Source organism: Schistocerca piceifrons, chromosome 1, assembly GCF_021461385.2.
Source record: "Schistocerca piceifrons isolate TAMUIC-IGC-003096 chromosome 1, iqSchPice1.1, whole genome shotgun sequence".
Lineage (NCBI taxonomy): Eukaryota > Metazoa > Arthropoda > Insecta > Orthoptera > Acrididae > Schistocerca > Schistocerca piceifrons.
The window spans coordinates 1,074,280,518-1,074,307,316 of record NC_060138.1 but is presented as its reverse complement, the minus strand read 5'-3'; the positions used below and the strand labels follow the sequence as shown (position 1 = coordinate 1,074,307,316).

The 26,799-nt window shown below is 38.2% G+C and overlaps 1 protein-coding gene across 1 annotated transcript; it reads right to left on the bottom strand.

Moving 5' to 3' along the window:
* Positions 1-5,529: 5,529 nt before the first annotated feature.
* LOC124777740 lies at positions 5,530-7,570 on the bottom strand. Its single transcript, XM_047253243.1, has 3 exons — positions 7,438-7,570; positions 5,971-6,243; positions 5,530-5,750 (listed from the first exon to the last, which is right to left on the bottom strand). Exons 1-3 carry the CDS (start codon positions 7,568-7,570, stop codon positions 5,530-5,532), a joined length of 627 nt encoding a protein of 208 aa, XP_047109199.1.
* Positions 7,571-26,799: the final 19,229 nt, after the last annotated feature.

Sequence of the window (26,799 nt, the reverse complement as noted above, 5' to 3'; positions counted from 1 at the left end):
TCTCGATTTGTAGGCCAGTCAAGTTTCTCTCAGAATATGCTGATACAATAGCTCCATATTTAGCAGCCGTAGACAACCGATCACTCGTTGAAAGACCTGTACCTAAAGAGTGGGAAGCTGCACAAGCCACACCAGTACTCAAGAAAGGAAATAGGAGTAATTCGCTAAGTTACAGCCCCATATCGCATTTACAGTAGAATTTTCGAACATATACTGTCTTCGAACATTATGAGTTATCTCGAAGAAAACGATTTATTGACAAAAAGACAACACGAACTAAGAAAATATCTTTATTTTGGAACACATCTAGCTCTTTATTCTCACGAAGTAATCTGTACTGTTGACAGGGGACGTCAAATCGATGCCATGTTTTTAGATTTCCAGAAAGCTTTCGACACCGTACCTCACAAGCGACTTATAATCAAACTGCACGCCAGTGAGCTATCGTCTCAGTTGCGCGTCTGGATTCGTGATTTTCTATTAGAAACGTCACAGTTCGTAGTAAAACAGAAGTGGTATTTGGCGTTGCCCAAGGAACATAAGCGATGTAGGAGACAATATGAGTAACACTCTTCGACTGTTTCCGCATGATGCTGTCACCTCCTGTCTTATACAGTCATCAGATGATGAAAACAAATTACAAAAGGATTTAGACAAGATATATTTGTGGTGCGAACAGTGACAATTGGCTGTAAATAACGAAACGTGTGAAGGAATCCGCTAAATTTCGGTTACACGAAGAATCACGCAAATCTAAAGGCTGTGAATTCCACTAAATACTTAGGGATTAAAGTTACGAATAACTTAAATTGAAATGATCGCATAGATCATATTGTGGGGAAAGCAAACCAAAGACTACGATTTATTGGCAGAACACTGAGAAAATGCAACAGGCCCACTAAAGAGACTGCATACACTGCGCCTGTATGTCCTCTTCTGGAGTGCTGTGCGATATGGGATCCGCATCAGATAGGATCAACCGAGGGTAGCGAGAAAGTTCAAAGAAGGGCAGCTTGTTTTTTACTATCGCGAAATAGGGGATAGAGCGCCAGGGATAGGATACGTAATTGGGGTGGTAATCGTTAAACCAAAGGAACAAAGGCGTTTTCTGTCGAGGCAGGATCTTCTCATAAAATTTCAATCACCAACTTCCTCAAAAAATGGTTCAAATGACACTGAGCACTATGGGACTTAACTTCTAAGGTCATCAGTCCCCTTGAACTTAGAACTACTTAAACCTAACTAACCTAAGGACATCACACACATCCATGCCCGAGGTAGGATTCGAACCTGCGACCGTAGAGGTCGGGCGGTTCCAGACTGTAGCGCCTAGAACCGCTCGGCCACACCGGCCGGCCATCTCCAGTTGAACAGAGGTTTCAATAGCTCACGTTTGTCTGTTTGCAATCATTGGTACTGGGCACTCGAAAATCACCCGTATATGGAACGATAACTTTAGAAATACACTGGCATTGAAAACTTCTAAAAATTTCAAACGCTGCTCACCTGATACACTGATGAGCGGAAGAAGAAGAAGAAGAAGCAAAAGAAGAGGAAGAGGACGAAGAAGAAAGTAATCATCAGACTGCAACTAAACTACGCACAGAAACAACAAAATCGGAGATATCACCATCACATACCTGCAGAACCACTGGAGTCCAATCTGGGATGCTTGCTAGCATCATTATCACTATCAGTACATCGTTTCATGTTTCACAAACACAGAACGCAGCAAGGTCCAGGAAGAAAAAAGAACAGGGGTACAGCTGTTTCTACTGAGAAGCACCAGAGATTGCTCTAACCAGTCTATTCAGTAAGCAATTACTACGGAATGATGGGATGACCACCACTGAGAAACACTAGAGAGTATTCCAGCCAGTCTACTCTGTAAGAATGAAGGGTAGAATGGCTGCTATTGAGAAGCACTAGAAAGTAGCTCTGGCTGGTCTACTCAACATATGTAGGAAGGAAACGATGTGATAGCTACTGAGCAGCAATAGAGTGTGACTCTAGCCAGTCTATATAGAGTGAGTGAACGCATAAACGTGACCATTTTTTTTTCATAGGCGAGAGCCGCATTCCATTGTTTATTTCATCCAACAGGAATTAAGTACGCTTATTGCAGAATATGCAGGTTGGAACCAGTATGTGTAGACATGGACGAGCCAAAGCCTGTGTGCTATCAAGTTGGCGTGCACGCTGGTCCATCACGTGAATGGCGGTGAAATTCACTGCATCTGGTGAGCGAAGAAAAGCATTTTTTTCCGACACTTTTCGGCTTCCAGTTAAGGGCAGCTCTATCACCAGTGTTCTTTTATTTTCAGTGCAGGTGTATGCTATATTCGATGCTTTGTAGCTCCCAGCTCCCAGTTTATGGTAGAAGATCGTCCTATATACAGGGTGTCCCAGCTATCTTGTCCACCCAAAATATCTCTTGAACAATAACAGCTATTGGAGAACGACTTTCATCGGTATCAATGTAGGGCTGGGGCCCATGAATGTACATATTTGGAAACATTCTAAAACGAAAGCATATGTGTTTTTTAACACAAACTTATGTTTTTTTTAAATGGACCTCCTATATTTTTTCTTCAGCAATCCATAACATGACAAAGCACATACACAATGGCGTTGATTGCATCGCAATATTCTCATTACATCCCGAGATATTGAGACACGAAGTTGACGCTTGAAACACCCGACATGCGCTGCTAGCGCACGTCCTGAGGCTCAGGCGTGAACCCCATGCTGCCCGTATTCGCGATGTGATTGACATGTGTAATCACACCTCCATACTTATCAAGAGGTCCGAAACGAATAATACGGTCTGCTGCCGTCAACTCTCATAAGCACATAATTGTTTCCCTCTTGCACGTTTTACGTATCTACGTAAGCAATATGAACCAGTACCGATCGGTGTACACCCGTCAGGTTGTCTTATTTATCCTGCACACCCAAAATAAGGTTTATCTAATGCGTTATATGACCCATCGTGCCTGTCGCGCAGGGCCTGGCTCTACCTAGTCAAGTGTCCAACGTAGTTCCCAGTACTGCCACAGTTACCACTTCGCCTTGTTTATGATTTGCGACCCATGCAAACTCCTGTACTCCACTACCCTCCGAGCATCCCATTTGTTGTTGCTTTGGCGTGCAGTACACCGCTTGCCAGTGTAGTCGTGCATCAGAGTAATCTAGTGACGGCATGTAGGTAGTACACATTGTGAATGAACGTTGTGTTGTGGAACTTATACTGTACAGTATAATGTACACACATGAAGATATGGTAGAAATGCTGCTGATCTATGGAGAATGTACGTTCACGGGGAATACGTTATGAGATTGCTTGTTTGTTGATAGTACTGTTAGCGAACATTATGATTATTAAGTTAATATGTCTGTTTTCTACCCTACTCTACATACGTGTACTGAATCCTGTTGTAGGTGGACGAAATGCTGTTCAAGCAGAACGACTGTATAGAAGACGATTCCCTGACATGCCATCGCCTTCGCGCCCGATGTTTGGTCGTCTCACATCTCGTCTACGTGAAACGGGAAGCTTAAATCCAAGACCTCGACATCGTCGTAGAACACGCACAGATGAAGGTGCTGAAGTTGCTGTCCTCAAATCAGCACACGTCAAATTGAACGTGAAGTTGGTGTGTCGAAATCAAGTGCACAGCGTATTCTTAAACGTCATAAATTTCATCCTTACCATGTTCATTTACACCAGGATCTTCATGGAAATGACTTCCGCAATAGGGTAACATTTTGTCAGTGGGCTCAGCAAAAACTTCTGACTAATCCAAATTTTTTTTGCAGATGTTCTCTTTACCGACGAGGCATGATTCTCCAACAAAGGAATTGTCAATATGAGGAATATGCATTATTGGTCCGCAGACAATCCAAAATGGCTCCGTCAGGTAGAGCATCAACGTCCGTGGAAAGTTAATGTTTGGTGTGGGATTATTGGAGATACCAATATCGGACCTTTCTTTATAAATGGCATCCAAAATGGCAGACAATACTCCAGATTTATACGACACAATCTTCCTATTCTCTTGGACACCGTACCTCTGAACCGGAGAATGGTCATGTGGTATCAGCATGACGGATGCCCTGCACATAACGCCTTACGAGCACGACGACTTCTGAACCGTACGTTCCCTGGTAGGTGGACTGGACGAGGTGGCCCAGTTAGGTGGCCTGCCCGATCCCCGGACCTTACACCGCTGGATTATTTTCTTTGGGGAGCAGTGAAGGATGCTGTTTACCAACATGAACCAACAACACCAGAGGACATGAAGCAACGCATTATTGATGCTTGTACAGCCATCAAAGAGGAAACAGTAGCACGAAGTAGGGCATCCTTCATCCGCAGAGTGACCCTATGTATGCAAGCCAATGGGCATCACTTTGAGCATGAGATGTGAACGCTATGTTTAGTATGTAGTGCTGGTATCACAGAGGAAGTTTCTACAAAGGGCCATTTTACCCAGTGATGATTTGTTTGCAACAATTTGTCATTTAACGCATTAGATAAACGTAACATTGATAATTATGTGATAATAAAACTAATTGGTTAAACATGTTTACATTTATCTTCTATGTCCTACCTGAACTTCCCAAATCAAAATTTTTTTACCTAAACAACGGTAAAACTTTTAGTCCACTTGCTCGTTTCACTAAAACCATCAACATGAATTTTACTATTACGAGTGAATGATTAACTGTCACTTGCGCTAGATCTACAGTAAAGTAAAGTTTTAACGTTGAACGGCATTACCTATTTAGTAACGGATTAACGATAAGCGAAGTTAACTTTGTGACTAACGTTGCGGTACACAGATATGTTACAGAACCGCATCACCCCTAGCCTATGGGATAAATACCTGCTGGAATGTACGACGTTAATGCAGGATGGCAGCAGACCGTATTATTCGTTTCGGACCTGTACGTTTACACTGCCTGTGACGCGATGCGACGCGACGCGATGCGATGCGAGCCATAATGGCCAAAGCGATGCAAAGCGATGGAGCGTTCACATTGCGCACGATACAGCGCGCGCGCGCGATCTGGCCAGCAATTGAGCAGTCTCGGCACGATGTCGTTTTTCCTCGACCCAGTAAATTCTTTTTTATTAGAAAACAGTGCTCTGAGAATTCAACGCAGTCGTGAATGGGTGCATGAAATCAACAAGGAGAGGAGGTCTTTAGGAGAATTTCATCACTTGTAAAGTGACTTGAGAAAAGATGAGGATAAATTTTGGAATTATTTCAGAATGAGTACAGAGACATTTGATTATATAGTGTCGTCTGTTTCAAATAGATTACAGAAGCAAAACACAAATTTCAGAATGGCTATTACCCCTGAAGAGAAAGTTATGATCACCATCAGGTAAGTACACAATATTAAGTTTACAGTAATCATTTTATTATGAAAAATTTACAAATTGTGATAGATTCAAACTTTATTTTAATAAATTTTGACGTAGTGGACAATGAGAAGTTAAATACATCACAGTTCACTCACTTAAGTATCAAAGTTTTCAGAATCTTGGTGGCTTGAAATAACAATGTCATCAGGTTGAATTTCAGAAATGACTATTTCATTTTGCGGATTTCCAGCAATTACGATTTCAACTGGATTTTCAGGTGCATAAGGTGACATCAACGAATGTGCAGTGGATGTGGTTGATTGTTCCAATTCTTCCAAAAGAACCTGCTGAATTTTTATCCTGGCTCTCAACTGAGCTGCTGGTGATAGTTTTCGCATTGCTGGCAGCAAACTCACTAGAAAATGATAGCTGTCATCTTGCGTTTCTGATTTCGACATTTGTTGCTCAATTAGCTTCAACTTTTGCTTCTCTATATTTAGCAACTCAGAGTTTGTCGATTTCTTGGATCTTTTGTTTTGGTTTGTGTCTAGGGTGGGTGAGGGAGGAGGCATCGAAACGCTACCCTCTGAACTTACAGACACTCTCTCTCTCTGTAAGAGCTGGTGAAAATGGTACGTTGTCGGGTGCGTCGTCGTGTTGCGATGCTGTTCTTTTACTGTGATGAACATTAGTCTTCGTCTTTCGTGGCGTCATTATGTCAGTCAGGAAGGTCATTAGCTCGTACCACGGCCAATTGGATTGGAAAGGCGGCATGTCACCTTCGTCTCCTGAACGTTCAGCACGAGTTTTTTTGAGTTCAGAACGGAAAGTGTCACGTAGGTTCTTCCATTTATTCTTCAGTACCTCGCCTGAAAATACAGACGTGAAAATATGCGTAAATAATTAAGTACACTGTACACTTAATACATTTTTTGTCCTTAGCACATTAACTGCAAACCCTACGGAGATCCTACACATCCTTCAATTACACTCATTTCATTCTTTTTCAGATATTTGTCGGTTGGGATGTCTTTCCATGCACTGTCACAGTCGTTTCGGATGGGTCTAACTATAGTCGCACAATGTGTGCATGAAACGCGCGTCATAATATGTGAAATTCTGAGCCCTGTACACCTGCCTTCTCCTACTATACCACTGCTTCAAACCGCTGCAAAACACATGTATGCTAACTGGAATTTTCCGAATTGTGTAGGGGCCACTGATGGTAAGCATGTTCGGGTTAAATGTCCACCTCATTCTGGGACAATGTATTACAATTACAAAAAATATTTTTCGTTTGCTTTACTAGCTGTAGCCGATGCTAATTGCAGATTAATAGCAGTTGACATTGGAGGCTATAGCAAGCAATCAGATGGTGGCACATTTAGAGCAAGTAACTTGTACAATAATATTTTGAACGAAACTGAAAACTGGCCTCCACCGAAAGAACTACCAGGTACTTCAGTAAAAGCCCCATTAGTGTTGGTTGGAGATGAAGCCTTTCCACTACTGGAAAACTTAATGCGCACTTTCCCTGGACTATCACTGACTGAGGAAGAAAGGTTATTTAACAGGAGGCTATCGAGGGCTAGAACGGTGGTGGAACGCACTTTCGGAATTATGGCCAGCAAGTGGCGTCTTCACCGAAAGGAAATTGAAACTTCTGTAGAACTTGCAGACATTATTATTCAGTGCATCTGTGTCTTGTACAATACAATAATCGATAAAGATGGGCCTGACATTTCCCTTCAATTGTCTATTGACCAGGACATAACAGAACACAGTGCTTTAGCAGCATGCTTCCAAAATGACAGAGCAAACAGTAGTGCTTCAAGAAGAGCGATGAGTGTCAGAGAGGCCTTCAAAAACTATTTCAACAGTCATTAATGCAAAAATATTTCATGTCAAAATTATCAAATACTGTAACTATTGTGAACGTCACTTCATTATCAAAATAGTGTAATAGTATCTATACACAACTAAAATTAGAAAATAAACGAAGTTGTTTGTGTTACTTATTTCTTGGAGTCTTGTAGCTATTTATTTTACTTTGTTGTACTAACTGTCTGTTCCACAATCTTCAGCTATTTCGTTCCATGCTTGACGAACAAAATCCCTATTGTGGTAATATTTATTTTTCTGGTCCCACAACACGGGGCGTTCACGCACATGGTTAATTAGTCTTTCGACGTCCATCGCGAGCAAGCAATTACTCCAAACGCAAACGAGCAATCGCTCCAAACACTCGCGCGAAACGCAAACTCGGTTGCGACTACAGCGGAGTCATCGCATCGCACCGCATCACATCGCTCGGCCCAGCCTGCAGTCTAAACGGTCATCGCTCTGTTGCCACTGTTAAACCAAGCCTGCCCATTGTCACGCGATTTCAGCGCTTCATCGCTCCGCTCGGCTCGGCATCGCATCGCATCGCATCGCGGGCAGTGTAAATTTAGCCTCAGGACGTGCGCTAGCAGCGCATGTCGGGTGTTTCAAGCGTCAACTTCGCGTCTCAATATCGCGGGATGTAATGGGAATATCGCGATGCAATCAACGCCATTGTGTATGTGCTTTGTCATGCTATGGATTGCTGAAGAAAAAATATAGGACGTCCATTTAAAAAAACATAAGTTTGTGTTAAAAAACACATATGCTTTCGTTTTAGAATGTTTCCAAATATGTACATTCATGGGCTCCAGCCCTACATTGATACCGGTGAAAGTCGTTTTCCAATAGCTGTTATTATTCCAGAGATATTTTGGGTGGACAGGATAGCTGGGACACCCTATATATATATATATATATATATATATATATATATATATATATATATATATATATATATAGAGAGAGAGAGAGAGAGACAGACAGACAGACAGAAAGGGCTATGAGAGCTGTGAAGTGGTTGTTCTCTGCAGGCAGCGCGGTTAGAGACGTCATTCACGAATCGCGCGGCCTCTCCCGCCGGAGTTTCGGGTCCTTCCTTGGGCATGGGTATGTGTGTTGCCCTTAGCGTACGTTAGTTTAAGTAGTATGTAAGTCTATGGATCGATGACCTCAGCAGTTAGGTCCCTTAGGAATTCACACACATTTGAACATTTTTTGTTCTCTGCAGGACTCCGCCCATGCGCACTCACTGTTGTGTGATGTCACGCGTCACCGTCCACCTCGACAGGTAGGGCCACCCTGGCTGGAAACGTTTGGGCTGCAGGACTATCATATATATATATATGGTGTCTTTAAAAACAAACTTTCCACACTCTTCTTAAAAGCCCAGCACTTCCACGAAAAAGTTCGCACTTTCAGATGCCATCGTGGCATGCCTCTGGTGTGAAGCAGCAGCGCTACATTTATACTAATTATACTAATTGCTGCACGATTGCTTTGAGAGGAGAGTAATTAATGCCACGATCATGCAGAAATAAAGTGTAGGCCATGGTACTTGGAGCCGAATTGTCTGATGAATCAAATTCAATAAGGACGTCTTTAGAGCCTGTCTTAATATTCTCATTTTGCTTTGAGCAGTGGATAGCAACGACTAGCACTAATTCTTTAAACTTTAGTGGGCTGATATTGCAACCAAATTTACCACTCTCATAGGAAGAAGAGCAAAACCTCGAGTACATATCATACAGTGGACCGATATTATCATTGTTCCATTCAGTATTGATAATATGCAGAACTCTGAAACACTTTTGCATTGGTGAGGCTACAGCTGTCAAATACTCTGGAGTACTTATTCACATTTTCTCTCCTGCCTATCTGCAGTGTCAGAATAATGAATGGAGGCATTTCTAGTTGAACAGCTATCGTTATTGAACAACTATGTCTTGGTGTCGTCAGTAGAACGCTGTACTTGTTTCCGGAAACGGAAACTCAATGGTAGCTGAACTCCAGAATTTTGCATAAGTGCAAGTTTCAGATGGTCCTCATCTGATACCCATATGTGTGGTACTTTCCACACCAACATTTACAAAACAGATTTTTTTCTGCTGCTTGCACTTCTTGAACATACCAATACTATCTATACCACTTCACATGAGAATCAGTTCCTGTTCGGCTTTCATCCTCAAAGAACTCCAAAACCATTTTGAGAGGGATACACATCCTAGTGTCATTACTTATCAATCTGTGTATGAACCACATCATTCTGTAGAGCAAACAGCTCCGAATTTGAAACGGATATCTAAGTTCTGAATGTTTATGCGATTCCAGTGTTTCTCGTTATGTGAAGAATAACATCGTTAAGTTTGTATCGTGAATGTATTACGAGTAGCTCTCAATGTTTCTGGCTCTCAATGTTTCCGCTGGAGTGCTTCGATCATTCTTCATAAACGCTCCTTCCAATTATGGGAAATTGCTCTTTGGAATTGTTAAATCGTCTTGATGTTGTATGAGAATTCTTATCTCATTATTATTATCGAGCGTCGTTGAAGCAAAAGGTTTGTGGGAGGTACACTTCTGATGAGTGATTCGTTTGTCGTACTGACCTGGTGTTGTTATATCGATTGACGTCATTACGAAGTTTCAATCCTAACGACTTGAGAAACTCGTAATTCTGACGTGTTACCACATTGACCTTCCATCGTGGAGTGGTACTGATTAGTGTACTGGTTGGCGTTATGCTTAATGCCCATAATACTAGTTTAAATGAAGACATATTACGATTTACTGTCCTAAAAAATCAACTAGACTCCCAGCCTGATCAACAGTGTTAAACTCGGGATGGTCTAATGTCTGAACAGTCACTGAATGTACATCAGGCTGCTTAGCACCTCAGCGAGTTTTTATCCTACTCCCACTGTAGAGAAAAATCAGTAGATAGCATGCATTAATCGGTCGTTGAGATATAAATTCACTGAGATATTACACCTGACACAGATCATGCCAACAGGTAAAACATCATGTTAAGAGAATCTTCCGTCGTTTCTTGGTAGAACAACATTATAATAAATGAAAAGGACCAGTTTGCTTTTGTTCTACAATATTACTTTTATTGTTAACCGATTTTCGGCTAACATGGCCATTTTCAGACTTTTACTGAGTATTATCACCAAAGAAGTTACAATGTTTGCAAACAACAGTGGAAGAGAAGTAACACGTCTAGACTGAAGTAGAAACATACAGTAAGTAACATTTTTGACAGTGTGGTGGTAACGCAACGAAACATAAAAACTGAACAGTATATAAATGTATATAACACAAAATAGGAGTAGGATGCCTGAGCCGTGGTAAAAATTGCTGTTTTGATGAGCGCACCGCCGCGGGTAGTGTGAAGCAGTCGCCCTCCGTTTCAGGCGCCGCTGTGGCAATCGCAGCTTTAGTGTCTCCCACTGGTAGGAAAGGGGAAAAGTTGCCTGTTCACGTGCATTTAAGGGGCGCTATGAGCTCTCCAGAGGGTCAGTCTGAGGTCAGTCTGGGTGAGTCTAGTCAGTCTGGGGCCAGTCTCTCGTCCCCAGCTTCATAGTTTGTCTCTCGTCCGAAATTGGTGAGGCAGTTAGTGTCTGTCTGTCGTCCGGAGTGTTAGTATGTCTTTCGTTCGGATCAATCTTTAAAGCAGGATAAATGAGAGTCGTTCCACCCCGCCAGTAAGAGAACTCAGCGAGCGATCGCCCGGTCGGGGCTTAGTCCCTGCATCTGAGTCTGCGCGCTAGGCCGCCAGTCTGCTCGAGTTGCTCAGGCGATGGTCATTGGCGGTTGGATCGATCGGTTGGTCGGTCGCGTACTGAGACACAAGATGACTTGTCCGCCTTGAGCGTCGGCGCGTGTGAGGTCGCCACGGGAGTCCAGTGAGCCGCGCCATATAGCGAGGGGTAGTGGCTTCGCGGTCGACACGAGAGCAACAGGAGTCAACCCACGACATCGGTCTGGCCGGTGCGAGGTGCGACGCTGTGAGACGGGAGATCGGCGCGCCTTCATGCGTCCGTTGAAACGGCTGGCAGTGGACGGTTCGGGAGAGCGATTTGGGGGTGCTGCGCCAGGTCTTCTCCAGAAATCGCAGTTTATTAGAAGTTAAGTGACTGGCGACATGTTGTTTCATTTACTTGTTAAATTCTACTTGTTTTCTTGGTGAGGTCACCAGCCGCTTTGTTCTGGGATCGTCCCACCATTCTTCTCCGTTTGCCCACCCGGGGAAGGTGGTTATTTATGAATTGTTTACTATTAAAAACAGTCTTGATCACGATTTATTTATGAAGGTGACCGGTTTCGACCACTACTGTGGTCATCTTCAGACCTACAAGTTGTATACAAAACTCTAATTAGAGGGCTACATACATAAAAGAAAATACATGAAGTTGTAAAGCTATGAAACGTTGAATTACCATTGAGTAGGAACCTCTTTCTGTTGGAGAATCACTGCTGGAGAAACCAGTGCACGTCTTACTATATATAATGAAGGCTCCACCCACTTCTGACCGCGTGATGTCATTACTAACCAATGAGTTATAAGTCGAATTACAATTTAAAGTTTCTTAGTTAAAAGAACATTGTCAAGAATTAGAAATAAATACACACTAAACTTAGCTTATTAAACAGCTAATGTCAATTAGAAAGCGTTAAAAATATTTAAATATGTAGGAAAATGCACTTCGGTTTGACAGTACATGGGTTGCCCTCTCAAGGCCTGTCAATGAACCATTTGGAACCCCTGGTTGCCATGGTGAAGTTGGACGCCGTTGCAAAGATGAGGCAGCAGGCTTTTTTCGCTGAAGTTGTTGTAAAGTCAAGAGTCGAACTAGTGGTTGCCATGGTGAGGACAAACGCCAGTGCAAAGATGTGGCAGCAGACTTCTTTCCAACGAAGTTGTTGCGAAGTGGAATGGCGAAGACTGTCGCGTCAGACGATGTATTATTGAGCAGCAACATGTCTTTATTGAAACGATTTTTAAAGAGTAAGCTACAATAATCTGTAGCGGACATGTATACAACATGCTGCACAAATACGATACGAAGTAGTTGTCTGTATATATGAAATATTATCTATGAAGTTGATATGTAGATTACATGTGCCAATTTTTTAAAGGCATTGCTATTCCTCAAGTTATATGCCAGTCTTATAAGCAAATAAAAATGAAAGAATTTAAAATTATAAAATTATGAGCCATAGTGTCAAAAATAAAAGGATGTGAATTAGCAATATGCAGTCTAAAATTATATAAGCAAAAATTCTAAAATAGATAGTCAATCACAAAATAATGTTTGCTAAAATACAATTACAATGTAAAGATAAAATATTTGCTAAAAGTCTCAATAACTTTAAAAAATTTTAAAAAACCTATTAAAACAAAGGACAGAAGAGTAAACATTCTAAAGCAGATCATCGAAAATCTCAAAGGAATGTTTGTCTTTGAACTGAAGTTGTTCATTTAAAACAGATAATGGATTACTTTTGTGAAGTGAAAAGATTTCAATTTCTTCTAAGGTATTTAGCAGTGGTCCTTTTGGCACAGTACGTAATATTTTCAAATTGCTAGAAATGCAACCCTCAGAATGATTGTATCCATCAAGATGTTGACCAAATATTGGTTTGGTACGTGCAGTACCAGTAGTATGTTCTTTGAAACGTGTTAAAAAGTTATGACCAGTTTGGCCAATGTACTGTTTCTCACAGTCATTACATATTATTTTGTAAACACCTGACTTTTGGTATATATTTGAGTCTCCAATTGTGTGTTTCAGTTTCATCTGTAGGGGGTTATTAGTTTTAAATGCTATTGTCACGCTTGTGTTCTTAAATAATTTATTTATTTTATCTGAGACAGGTCCCATGTATGTCATTTGTGTAAATCTCTTCTTGGAATTTATAACGGCATCATTTGTTTCTTGTAAGTTTTGATATAACAGATCAACCTGATGGGAGTTATAATTGTTAGCAACTGCTATCTGTTTTAATGTATCAGTTTCCTTTTGGATTGCATCATGTTGGAGAGGTAATTTCAGTATCCTATGTATCATAGTTTTAAAAAATGCCATTTTGTATCTTGATGGATGGCATGATGTAGCATTTATTATTATGTCAGTTGATGTGGGTTTTCTATAAATAGAAAGATTATGTTTTCCATTCTGATTTGTAATTGTGAGGTCCAGGAAATTAATACTATTGTTACTTTCATGTTCTACTGTAAATACAAGTTTTGGATGTAAATTATTTAAGTTGTTAGCGAAAGCATCAATTTCTTCCTTAGAGCCGTTATATAATAGCAGTGTGTCGTCAACATAACTTTTGTAGTATATAATTTTATTTGTTATTTCTGGATTATTTTTGAAAAATTGGATTTCAACGTAGTTGACGAAGATATCTGCTGTAGTGCTAGCCAGGGAATTCCCCATTGCAAGTCCATCTTCCTGTATGTATATTTCATTATTAAATGAAAAATAATTAAAATATAGAGTAATTCTTAACAGTTCGATGAATTCTACTATTTCTTTGGGGCTCATGATTTTGTCATGTGTTAATAATAGAGATAGTGTCTTGAATAGGTATATTCGTGTAAAGATTTGTGATGTCCAACGATGCGAACCTTGCGTTTTTTGGAATATCCACATCACAAATTAACTTAGTTAATTCGAAACTGTTTTTAATACTGTAATTTTTTTCATAAACGTAGAAGGATTTTAAGATTTGATTAAGCTTTTTTTTGTTCAGGTTATAAGAGGGACTGTTGATATTATTAACAATTGGATGAATTGGTAAATTTGGTTTGTGTAATTTGATTTGCGATCTCCTTAGATAAAGTTGGGTTCATAACTCTAAGTGTTATTTTATCTTTAGGTGAAAGTAAAGAGTCACTATCATCAATCAGCTTTTTAATTTTTGTTTGAAATCTTGAAGTTGGGTCTTTATTAATCTCAGTTATTCCATTAGCGTTAAAAAATTGTAAAGTCTTAGAAACATAATCATCTTCACTAACAATGACAAGAGTATTCCCTTTATCTGCCTTGATTGCAACAGCTTTATTAGTCATTAACTTCTGGTTGATTTGTTTTACAAGTTTTTATTCATTATTATGTTTATTTTTATCTTTTTCATTAGTAATGACATTCTTAGTTTCACGTGCAATGTCACATATTTCAGACCTACTAAATTGTGCATGTTTTGCAGCAATCTTTACATCAGGAATCACACGTTTAATATTTGCATTGCTCAATTGTGGAGTTAAATTATATTTTAGGCCTTTGTTTAAAAGTGTTGTCTCAGCAGGAGTAAAAGAAATTTTCATTAGATGAGTTACTCTTAGATAAAAGTTATGTACTTTTGGTGAAACATCTTGTGAACAGACATTTTGGTGACTAACAAGGGCTGCAATTTTCTTATTATGTTTATTAAGAACAGTTTCTTGCACTGCATTAATTTTGTCATCTGTAAAGTTAAGTAGCTGTTCCCATAATGCATTCAAAAGTAATTCATTTATGAATTGGGTGGTCTGTTTTTCCCTTGTGGAGTAGGGGCAGGTTAGAGCAACCAGCGGTTTGGGTTGTTCGGTAATCTCCCTATCAATCTGCCGTACGTTAGTAGCTGCCTCTGTCATGTTTGTCGGATTCGGTGTTTTAACGAATTTGTTGCTTGGAGTGTAACGGCCTAATTCCTGAAATATGTTTTGAACTTGCCTATCATCTTGAGAGGCGGTACATGTGTATTGTAGAGCATGTTAACTCGTTTGGCCAACCTTGTATAATTTTATATAAGATTGCATTTCATGGGCTTTTATATAAATGATCATTTTAGTATATAAAGTTGCCACCCTACCACTGTAAGACTTTTCTTAGAAGTTAAAATAAAGTTGCACCTTTGGTGGCAAGTTAATATTTTAATTTTAGTGTTTTGTGCCATTTCCATCACTCCTAGGGGGTGCATAATTTATGTGCTTGTGTGAATTGTTAAAACTTTTAGTTTAAGGTAATCTGGTGTGTTTCAGATTTACAGCCATGTAGTCGTTCAGAGGTTATTGTGAGTGGTCGTGGCTATGACCATGTCAAAAGGGAGCAGCAAGGTTCTCAGCCCAAAAGCTCATACAGTCAAAAATTTGTTTCTTTCTGCCTCTGAATAAATTGGAACATGATATTTAGAGGGTGCTTTCTGATTATAATTTTAAATCTGTTAAAAAAAACGCTTTTAGGAATAAAATTCCCATTTGTTAAAGCAATTTGATTATGATTTCATCCTGGCAAACTACTTCCACGCTCACATAGTGTCATTAAATGTGTTAATTTTCTTGTTGAAGCGCTAGTAAATAAAATAAATGTTTGAGAAAATTCTTTGAAAATAAATCACGGTTCAATGCCTACATAACAGTTTCTATTAATAAACAAAACTAATAAAATAAAATAAAATTAGTTCCATACAAAGCTACATCAGAAGGTATGAAACATGGAGAGTGATAACCAAACTAATTAAAAGAAGAGACAATTGTCAATGTAACTATAGAATACATAAGGAACTTAAGCAATATCAACAAGATAAACAGAAATAAATATATGCAGAAAATGGAGGCGTTTGAGTGATCCTACAGCAAATGCAATCTTTGAAAGTTTGGTGGTACTGCATTTTGACATTAATATTATAATCAAAACAGTGGCTGTGTAACAGTTCGTATTAAATAAATGAACTAAGTAAAATATGAACAATATTTTATGAGACAACTACAAGCGGTGTTAAACATGGACAGTAATACAAGTACCAGTTAAAAGAAAGCCTTAACTATTGAAACTACAGCCTATATGGAATACAAAGACAGTTTCAACAAAACAAAAGAACTTAATGAATAGAGGAAAATGGGAATATGTAGGAAGAGACAGTGTGGGAAGTAATGAACAACAGAGATGATTATATGAAGTTTAGGAGAGGGAAGTGTTGAGCTGTGTCTGGTCATTTAGGATTAGATCTGGACTTTGAGCAAGATATTTGTTAATTTCCAGGGCTTCCAGCAGGCTGAGTTTATGGCATTTGTTTCCTAGGTGAAGTACACAGGACACTGGCGGGTAGTTGTGACCCTCATTCAGTACATGCTCACCAAATGCATAGTCTGAATTCTGCAACCTCCAGCTGCGTTCATGTTCAGCCAGCCTAGTTGCTATGTTTCAGCCTGACAGACCAATGTAAAATTATCACAATCGGAACAGGTGATTTTGTATACACCACTGTTGGCTAATAATTGGATCTTATCTTTGCTATCAAAAACACACTAGGCTGTCATGTTCCTGACATAGTAGGAAAGCCTGTACTTGCAGGATTTCACTGCTTTGGCTACAATCTGATACCTACCTAGAAATGGTAGTGCACACCATTTCTTGCAGACAGTGGATGGGGAAGCAGGTGGGGCATAGAGAAGAGGTATAATTTTCCGTTTTTGTTTCCTGTGCAAGATGTGGTCAATAAGAACTGGATTGTAGCCATTGTCTGTGGCAATAAATTTTATTGTATCTAACTAACGATTTGGCTCAACAATAACTTAATATGATATTTAGGTCAAATAATTAATAGAGTCTATTCTTATATGAAAGGTGTTTTGCTCTTCTGTCTGCCCAATATTTCTTCATTCTTTCAGATAAGTTCCCTCTTTCTTCATCTGAGATCACTCTTCCTGTATTCCTTTTATTTATTTTCATTTGCAGTCTGGTTTGTGGGTCTTGCAGTATTCTGGTTTTCTCAGTCTTGTTTTTTAGGTCATCTCCTGTAATTTGGAGTTCTTTTATATCTTCCTTAATTTCTGTGATCCATTTAATGTCGCCCTTGCTATTCCACAATTTTTAATTATTTTTTTACTAATTCTGTTTACTGGAGTTCTCATCAGATGTCCAAAGAATGAGATGCGTTTCTTTCTGATCGTGCTCATGACTGGTTCTATTTTCTTATATACTGTTTCATTTGATGCTATTCTCCAATGTCCATTTATTTTATACTGTTTATTTATACATGTCCTAATTATTCTTCTTTCTATTTTTAGTATTCTGTCAATTTCTGCTGTATTAGTTGTTTTGAAGATAGTTTCAGCTGCATACGTTATTTCTGGTTGTGTAACTGTTTTATAGTGTTTTAATTTTGCGTCTATAGATAGGCTTTTTTTGTTGTATGTAGTTATGGTAATGTAATTTGCGTAGTTCAGTTTTTTATTCTATTCTGCCATGATGGCTTTTCATTTAGATTGTATGTTATTATTTCTCATAAATATTTAAATTTATCAACAATTTTGGTTTCCTGTTCTCCTATTGTAATTTTGTTTGCAAGTGGTGGATCAGTTAGCATAATCTCTGTTTTTTCAAATGATATTCTAAGGCCTACTTTCTCTGCTATTTGTTGTAGTGATTTCACTTGTTGCCTGGCTTCTTGAACGGTGTTGGCTACGAGAGCAAGATCATCAGCGAATCCCAAACGTCCGCAGCTCGTGGTCCTGCGGTAGCGTTCTCGCTTCCCGCGCCCCGGTTCCCGGGTTCGATTCCCGGCGGGGTCAGGGATTTTCTCTGCCTCGTGATGACTGGGTGTTGTGTGATGTCCTTAGGTTAGTTAGGTTTAAGTAGTTCTAAGTTCTAGGGGACTGATGACCATAGCTGTTAAGTCCCATAGTGCTCAGAGCCATTTGAACCATTTGAATCCCAAACAGTTTAAGCTAATATAATCTCTTGCACTTCCAGTTATTATCATCTTTGGATTGTCCTTGTACCATTCTCTCATTATGTATTCCAGTGCACAGTTGAACAGTAATGGTGATAGGCAGTCACCTTGTCTTAAGCCTGTTTTCATGATAAATTGTTCCGAAATTTCTCCTCTAAACTTCACTTTTCATTTGGTGTTGGATAGAGTGAATTGTATTATTTTAATTAGTTTTGGATGGAGTCCTAGATTTCTTAAAATTTTTAACACTGAAGGTCTGTGGAGACAGTCATATGCATTCTTAAAATCTACAAATGTTATTGCCAGAGGTTTGTTCCGTTTCTTGTATTATACCATAATCAATTTTAAACTAATTATCTGCTCTGCACAGCTTCTCCATGGTCAGAAACCCCCCTGATCTTCCCCTGACTCCTGTTCTAATTGCTCCTTGATTCTTTCATATAGGATCTTGGATAGAATTTTGTATGTGCAATCTAGAGAGAGATTCCCCTGTAGTTCTCTGGGTTGCTCTTATCTCCCTTGTAACCTCCCCACAAAAATAGTATTAATTAAAATGAACCAAGTGTAAACTCCCCACGGAAATAACAATTAAATGAGTTTTAAAATATTGTAACCTCCGAACAAAATTTGGCTCCCATTTATAATCTCTGTGCAGAAATGCATTCACATTTAATGTACTCACAAAAATTCGTTTCTGATTTAATATTAAGTTCGAGACAGAAAAATTCCTAAACCCAAAAATAATAAAAAATATTCAATAACCTGGTAAATTTTATGACGACAGCAGCGCTGCGCCTCGGCCCTGTATTCTGAATAAGAAAAGGCAAAAATTCTTACCTCAATAAAAACTGCGAATATTTCTGCTCTTACCTAAAAATTTTTCGGCACAGCTTCGTGCAGTGCTGGCCTATGCTTTGTGATTCGTGAAAGGAATAATTATCCATTGGATATATTCTTTAAATTGAAATGAATACTTTTTTTAAAAAAAATTACTTTATATTATAAAAATTATTATTGGGGCATTTCTTAAAAGAAATTGAACGACACTTAACATAAATTATTAGATATGCGCAAGGCTGCTTCTTTACCTTCTACAATAATACTCATACTCCAGAGTCCCGACCAGAGCAGACTGCCGACATGCGCAGACACGCGCAGACTACTGCCGACTACTGCAGACTAGCACAGACTGATGCCGACTAGCGACAAGCAACAACTAACTACATACTGCTCTGTGGTCAGAGACTCTCTTAAGTCTTGCCTGTTGCAGGCAGCTCATATAGCGCATACCTCTTACATAACCCTCCACTGGGGAGGCAAAAATTTGGCAGCAATGGTGAGTCAATTGGACTTGCCACGAGCAACAAATTTTTCTTGATTAACTAAGTTTACAATCACAAAATATATACATATATATAAGTGCAGAACATGAAATAAAATATAGTGCACATGCACTGAGTACAGAACATATCAAGCAATGACAAAATGTATACGCAAAGAGTATAAATCATATTAACAAATGACATAAAGTGCACATGCACTGTAGTTCAGAACATATCTGCAAATCACCAAATGTATACGTAATGAGTACAGATCATATTAACAAATGACATAAAGTCCACACACACTGTAGTAAAAAACATATCAGGAAATCACAAAATGTATACGCAATGAGTACAAATCATATTAACAAATGACATAAAGTGCACATGCACTGTAGTTCAGAACATATCAGCAAATCACAAAATGTATACGCAATGAATACAAATCATATTAACAAATGACAAAAGTGCACACGCACTGTAGTTTTTTTTTACTATTTTACAAGAACTAGGACAGGAAAGGGAAGGACTGCATCATGGTTGTAGCACATTAGGTTGCACGCATCTGCACTGAAAGTCCATATCTTTCTACAGATGCACACCACCAAGTGAGACAATCTGAAGTTCATTTCATGTGTACCCAAGACACTGAAACGTCGTATTAATATTCCATGTTATCATTTTGGTAGTACATTAGGTACACCAGGCAGTGGGACCATAATAACATCTCCATCGCTCAAGGTGGTGGACAGCATGTCGTGTCAACACCACGATCTTGTAAGATACATCAACGTAGAATTAGGGCGAAAACCAAGTATAGTGCTCCATGATCATGAGGATAGACAGGACAAACGGATATTGCAGTAATTTCTGGTAATTAGGTCAGAAGGTGAACGACATTAAGTCTTATGCCAGTCATCATTGATAATTACACTAGTCTATCAACTGATTTGATTAATTAGTGGCACTCATCACCCAGTTGCTGATCATTTCTATACCATGTATGAAGTATTACAGAATAATGTTCATAAGTCAACTATTTACAGAGAACATTGGCACTCATTGACCAGTTGCAAATCATCAGAGGTTATCAGTCAAAAGAGGAGCTAATGAGTGTAGAATCAAGCTACTGGTATTCATATATACAGCATGAAAGTGACATAATATAAATTTAAAATATGAGAAACACTGGCATTCATTGGTCAGCAAGTATTGAATATTACAAAACATTTTCCATCATTCAAGTGACATATGACATATTTAAAAATAATTATTGGCACTCATTGATCAGTTACAAATCATCAGAAGACATCAGTCAAAACAGGAGTTAATGAGTGTAGCATCAAGCTAGTAGTATTCATATATATAGCATGTAAGTGACATAATACAAATTAAAAATATATAAGAAACAGTGGCATTCATTGGTCAGCAAGTATTGAATATTACAAAACATTTTTCATCATTCAAGTGACATATGACATATTTAAAAATAATTATTGGCACTCAGTGGCCAGTTACAAAACATCAGAAGTCATCATTCAAAACAGGAGTTAAGGAGTGTAGAGCATGCATGAATTATTACAAAATATCATTCACTATTACTCAGAACTCATCATTCAAGTGACATATGACATATTTAAAAAATGTAACACTCTGTAACTATTACTCAAAGTCTGTGAGTAGAAAACATCATTCAGTATTACTCATAACTCTTTTAAATTGGTAATATTATTTGGGACTGGTAATACATATTTTTTGTGCTAGCAATGCATTGCCTTGGGATCGATAATTAATTGCTGGGGCATAACAATATTTGCTTTTGACTTATTGCTGCAAATGAAGATGGGTACCGTCATTCGTCATGAGTCAGCTGTAGTAAGGTTATGAAACAAATAGAGTATATGTGACCACATTCATGAATAACACACTCAAATGGGTAAAAAAATGCAAGTTGAATGACCAACTATTTATAGCACATTAATTTCATGAATAATTTCTCATGCAAAAAATACAAAATGGATTATTAAGCTGAAAGAAGAAACGCATATTATGCTGAAAAGTAGTGAACTTTGAGTTAACAGGTAATGAAATTTGTATTAAATATATATGTTCTCTAGCTGTCCTTTCCAAAACCTTCAGTCATCATACCATGCGACATAAGACATACTGTCAACACGAACTGCAACAAATACTTAAATAGCTACATATCGTTTCTTAATTAACAGTAAATATATAAACTTCATCTGCAAAGAAAAACTTCATTATCATTACTATCATCAACTGCAAAGAAAAACTTCCATAACTCCATTATTATCATCACCAGTAAAGAAAACCTTCATTATCCATATTAGCATATTATGCATCACTATTCATCATCATTCATTATCATTTGCAAAAAAGTCCCTTCATTATTCATTATACAACTATTCATAGTATAGAGTTCCTTATTTCTAGCATATTTCATCACTAAAACTAAGATGTGTAGTTCTGTCTGACAGCCTGCATCAATCGCCTCGTATTCTGAAAGAAAAAATTAGTTAAGACTGCTATCATACGATGTGTATAGTATATTCTTGTTAATGCTTGTTAATTCTGATCCATTTACTCTTTGTGATGAGGTATTGCATTTTCTTTCGTTCATTCCGAAGGTGAAATTCCCATTTCATAGTAATCCACTGTGGTTTGTGTAATTTATTTCTTTGACACGTTATTGCTTTCTGAAAATGATGAACAATGATTAATGTCTTGCATTTAAATCATATACCCATTAAATAAAAGCTGGCTTCTAGTGATATAATTAAGCATACAGCATAGCATGACAGAAAACGTAATATGTCAAAAACATAGACAGTGTTCGGATGCAAAATTGTACACAGAGTATCACAATGTAGCAGCTAAAAAAAATGTAAAATAGTCACGATGTTGAGATATCATAAGGTAAAATGTCAAAGTCAATTGGTGTTTGTTATATCTTAAATATTTCATAGTGCATACAAACAAAACAGGAAAACAATCATACATACATGAAAAATGGAAAATGTGCACGGTCTGATGTGTAACGACAAGGAAAGCGACCTGCTAACCTTGCCTTGCCGGGCACTCGCTAAGAAAAAATATGATAATCATAAGTAAGTGTTCATGTGAATATAATTGCATAAGTGGTCATAAAAAAAATCAGGAAATGGCATTACAGTGTGATAAATCATGAAGTATGTTCATTCAATAAAGGGTTTGATGTTGGAGACATGGTGATTGCCTTTGGTTTTTCTGGTTCTCAGAATTTCGACGTGTACTACATTGGGGTGAGGAATGCTGCGAATTCGATATGGACCTGCGTATAGAAGCTCAAATTTACTACATCTACTTTTTCCTCTATTAGATAAATAATGTGTGCGTACTAATATCTTCTGTCCAATGTGAAAGTCACGGAGTGTACAAACCTGTTTTTGCTGTCTTCTCCGGCGCTCTGCGGCACGTTTGATGTTGTTCAGCGCAATGTCAATTATTTCATGGTGTCGTAGTCGACGAGATGTAGGAAAGGTTACTAATTCTTTAATTTTGTTAGGTGGTTCAACATTTTTCACTATAACAGTCGGAGATAGCATAGTAGATTCATTGGGTATGGAATTAATTACATCTTGGAATGACAGTATGTGTGTGTCCCAATCAATATGTTTTTTATGGCAGTATATTCTACACAGTTTACCAATTTCTTCCATTAATCGTTCACAAGGGTTCGAAGAAGCATGGTACCTGGATATATAGATCGGAGAAATGTTTCCAGCTCGTAACGTACGTGTCCATATAGCAGATCGAAACTGTGATCCATTGTCGGAAATTACTTTCAGTACACGCCCTACGTGAAATAGAAAATGTTTTACAAATGCTTTCGAAACAGTTTCAGCAGTAGCTTTGCGTAACGGAGTGAAGGTAACAAATTTTGAAGTGAGTTCAACAGCGACAAAGATGTAGCAAAAACCTCTTATTAGTTCTGGGAATCGGGCCAAAAATGTCTACAGTGGCCATGTGTCTCAATTTAACAGGTAAAATGGGATGCAATGGAGGAATATGTGAAGTCGTATCTGGCTTAGCTTTCTGGCAGATTTTACATGACGCTAAAACTCGTCGAATACGTTTCTCCATGTTGGTAAAATAACAGTTCTGTCTCAGTATAAGAAAACATTTTCTGGCTCCGTAATGTGCGTAACTTAAATGAGTATACCACATTAATTTGTTAACAAGTTCGTCAGGAATGCATAATAACCAATTGTTGCTGTCTGTGTGAGAGCGGCGAAACAGAATGTTATTGCGTACAGTGTAATGGTTTCTAATGGTAACATTATTCCTATCTTGCCAAACGTGTTTAATTTCTTTCCAGACATTGTCTTTGCTGTGCTCTTGTGCTATGTCTTGTAATGACGACGAAATGAAATTTTCAAATGGAACTTGTTGAATGTACATGACGCTGAAATTTGCTTTGCAGAAGTTGGTTGCGATGTCTTGCTGATTGTTGCTGAGAGAACGGGATAGTGCGTCTGCTACAATATTTTGTATACCGGGAATGTGAACAACTGTAAAATTAAATTCTTGCAAATAAAGTTTCCATCTACTTAATCAGTCGTGTGTAAATTTAGCGGGAACTAAAAACTGTATCTCTCTATGATCTGTAGTGTGTCTTCCATAAAGAAAATGCCGAAATCTCGTAAATGTCCATACAACACATAATGTTTCGTTCTGTAACAGAATAATTGCGTTCAGCAGGTGACAGAATGCGACTCGCAAAGGCGATGTTTTTAATTACTGTGGTGCCATCTTCTTCAATTTCCTGAAAAATGTGCACGCCTAAAGCGGTGTTAGAGCTGTCGGTGGCAATGGAAAAATTTCTAGTAAGATCTGGATGCGATAAAAGAGGTGCATTCAACAAAGCTTGTTTCAGGTTCACAAATTCAGAATGTGCTTGGCTATCCCAGGACCAAATAGTGTTTTTACCTGTCAATTGACATAATCTAGGGGTGTCTAAAGCAGAGTAATGAATAAATTTACGAAAAAAGTTAATTAAACCCAAAAGGCTGCGTAGTTGTTTCTTCGTCGTAGGAACAGTAATGTCACGTAAAGCTTGAAGTTTTTCGGGTCAGGTGCAATGCTCTCTGCTGAAATTACATGTTCAAGAAATTTTATAGAAGTTTTGCCAAAGTGCGATTTACTGAGATTAACTGTGAGTCCTCGTGCACGAAAAGTTCGTAACAGTTGTTCAAGAATCAGATTGTGTTCAGACCAGTTAGCTTCTGCAATAAGAATGTCGTCTACATACGTAGTGATTCTGTCTTTCATACAAAAGTGTGTGTCGGATGTCGTCAAAAGTAATAACATTTTCGTGAACGAGATTCTGCGTGTCAAAAGTATTGCTTACGTTACTGGAAGATGCAACCTGTACTGTATCTAGTCAAATTCTATCTGACGTGCTATTATTTTCGGGAGGATGCTGTGGCATTTCAACTATTTGTACTGTTCTGTTATTTCTTCCTGACGTATTACGTTCGGGATGATATCTACTGTCTGGTTCATTCATGATAATATGCTGTTGCGGATAATTTTGCTGCTGATAAGACCGACTGTTATTAAATGTACGCTGAAAATTGTGCTCATTATTTTTACGTCTGTCATGATAGTCATTTCTATACGGTGCATTGCGATAGGAATTGAAATAGTGTGTTTTCTGTACGTACTGATTCCCTTGTTGCTGTGCGTTACTATTTGTTGGAGGTGATGCTATACGTGCAGGCGGCGAAGCATGAAAGCTTGGTTGACCTTGTACATTAAATTGTTGGTTTGGTATGCTATCCGGCTGGTTTTGTTGCTGTTGCGGAGAAAAACCTCTATTGTTACCAAAATGTGGTACCTGTTGCTGATAATTTTACACATATTGATGATTAAATTTTTTTTTGTCTTACACCCTTTTTGTGTAGTGGGTGGATGATAGCTGTGGTCCAATGTTCGGGGAATCGTTCTGTTACCCAAATTTTTGTTAGAGCCATGTGTAACGAGGTCTTGACTGTGTCACTTGCATATTTCCACATTTCAACAAAAACCTGATCTTCTCCACATGCCTTATAATTTTTTTGTTCTTTAAGAATTTTTCCTACTTCTTGGAAAGTTGGAGGGTCTAGTTCGTTAGGTTTGGTTTTTATTGGCCATTTATATTGATTTGTAAGGGATCTTTGGGTTCCTCGCGATTCAGAAGTTTGTCAAATGCTTTTGCCATGATTTCTGCATTTTCCTTGTTACTGTGTGTCATTCTTCCATCTTCATCTTTCAGTGTTAGTGTAGGGGCCTCATATTGTTGTAGTTGTTTCCCAAAGATTTTATAGTAGTTCCTGGAGTTGGTTTTATGATAATTACCTTCTATAGAGTTTATAATATCTTTATGGAATCCTATCTTGATTCTTCTAATCTTTTGTGTGAATTGTTTTCTTTCATTTTTTAGGTTGATGGCATTTTCTTCAGTTTTATGTGTTTGAAACTTTAACCATGCTTGGTGTCTATCTTCATGGAATTTGTCACATTCTGATGTCTACCATGTATGTTTCCTTCGTGGGTTCAAGGGAGCTAGATTCTCTGCTTCTTTTTTAAGATTAGGCACTAGTTGTTCTAGATCATCTGTTAATTTGATGGTTTGTGTTATTTGTTGGTATTTATTATTTATAATTAGCTGATGTGGGTCAAACCTCCTTTTATTTTGATAGTTTTTCCGGTCCTCTTCTTTAACGGAGTGAATTTGATTTTAATTTTAACTATATAATGGTCTGAGCCTGTGTCTACTCCTCTCAGTACTTTAACATTGTGGATCTTCTTATGAAAATTTTTGTCCATACAGATATGGTCTAGCTGCCACTCCCCTTTCCTCCAGTCTGGATGTTTCCATGTTTTAAGTTTACTTGGCTTCCTCTTAAAGTATGTTGATTTAGATATAACGTTGTGTTCTCTGCAGAGTTCTATTATTTTTACATTCTTTTTATTCACTCTGTTCACAGTTTGTTCTAGAAGGTCCCAAAAATTATCTACCTCTTCCTTTGTTTTTAAGAGACAATTTTTTTCATTTGTTGGGACATGAGCATTTATTATTGTATAGGTTTTATTCATTGTTTTATAGCTTAGAGTCGCAATTCTTGGTGTTACTGCTTGGAAATCCGTTACTGAATCTATTATTTTTATGTTACTGCTTGGAAATCCGTTACTGAATCTATTACTTTTATGTTTACTAAAAACCCTGTTCCAAACTGGGGACATTGCTTTATTGCCCTCGGTTCTGGTTTCCCATTATAAATCCCGTATCCTTGTGATTCGAATGGGTCCTCTGTGGTGTTTCTCATTTCTTGGATCACTGTTATTAAATTTTTTTGTTTGTTTAGTTCACCTGTGAGCTCCTTGAGTTTTCCGGTCTGAAGTAGTGAGTTTATGTTGTGTGTTGCTATATAATTTATCTTCTCATGTTTAATC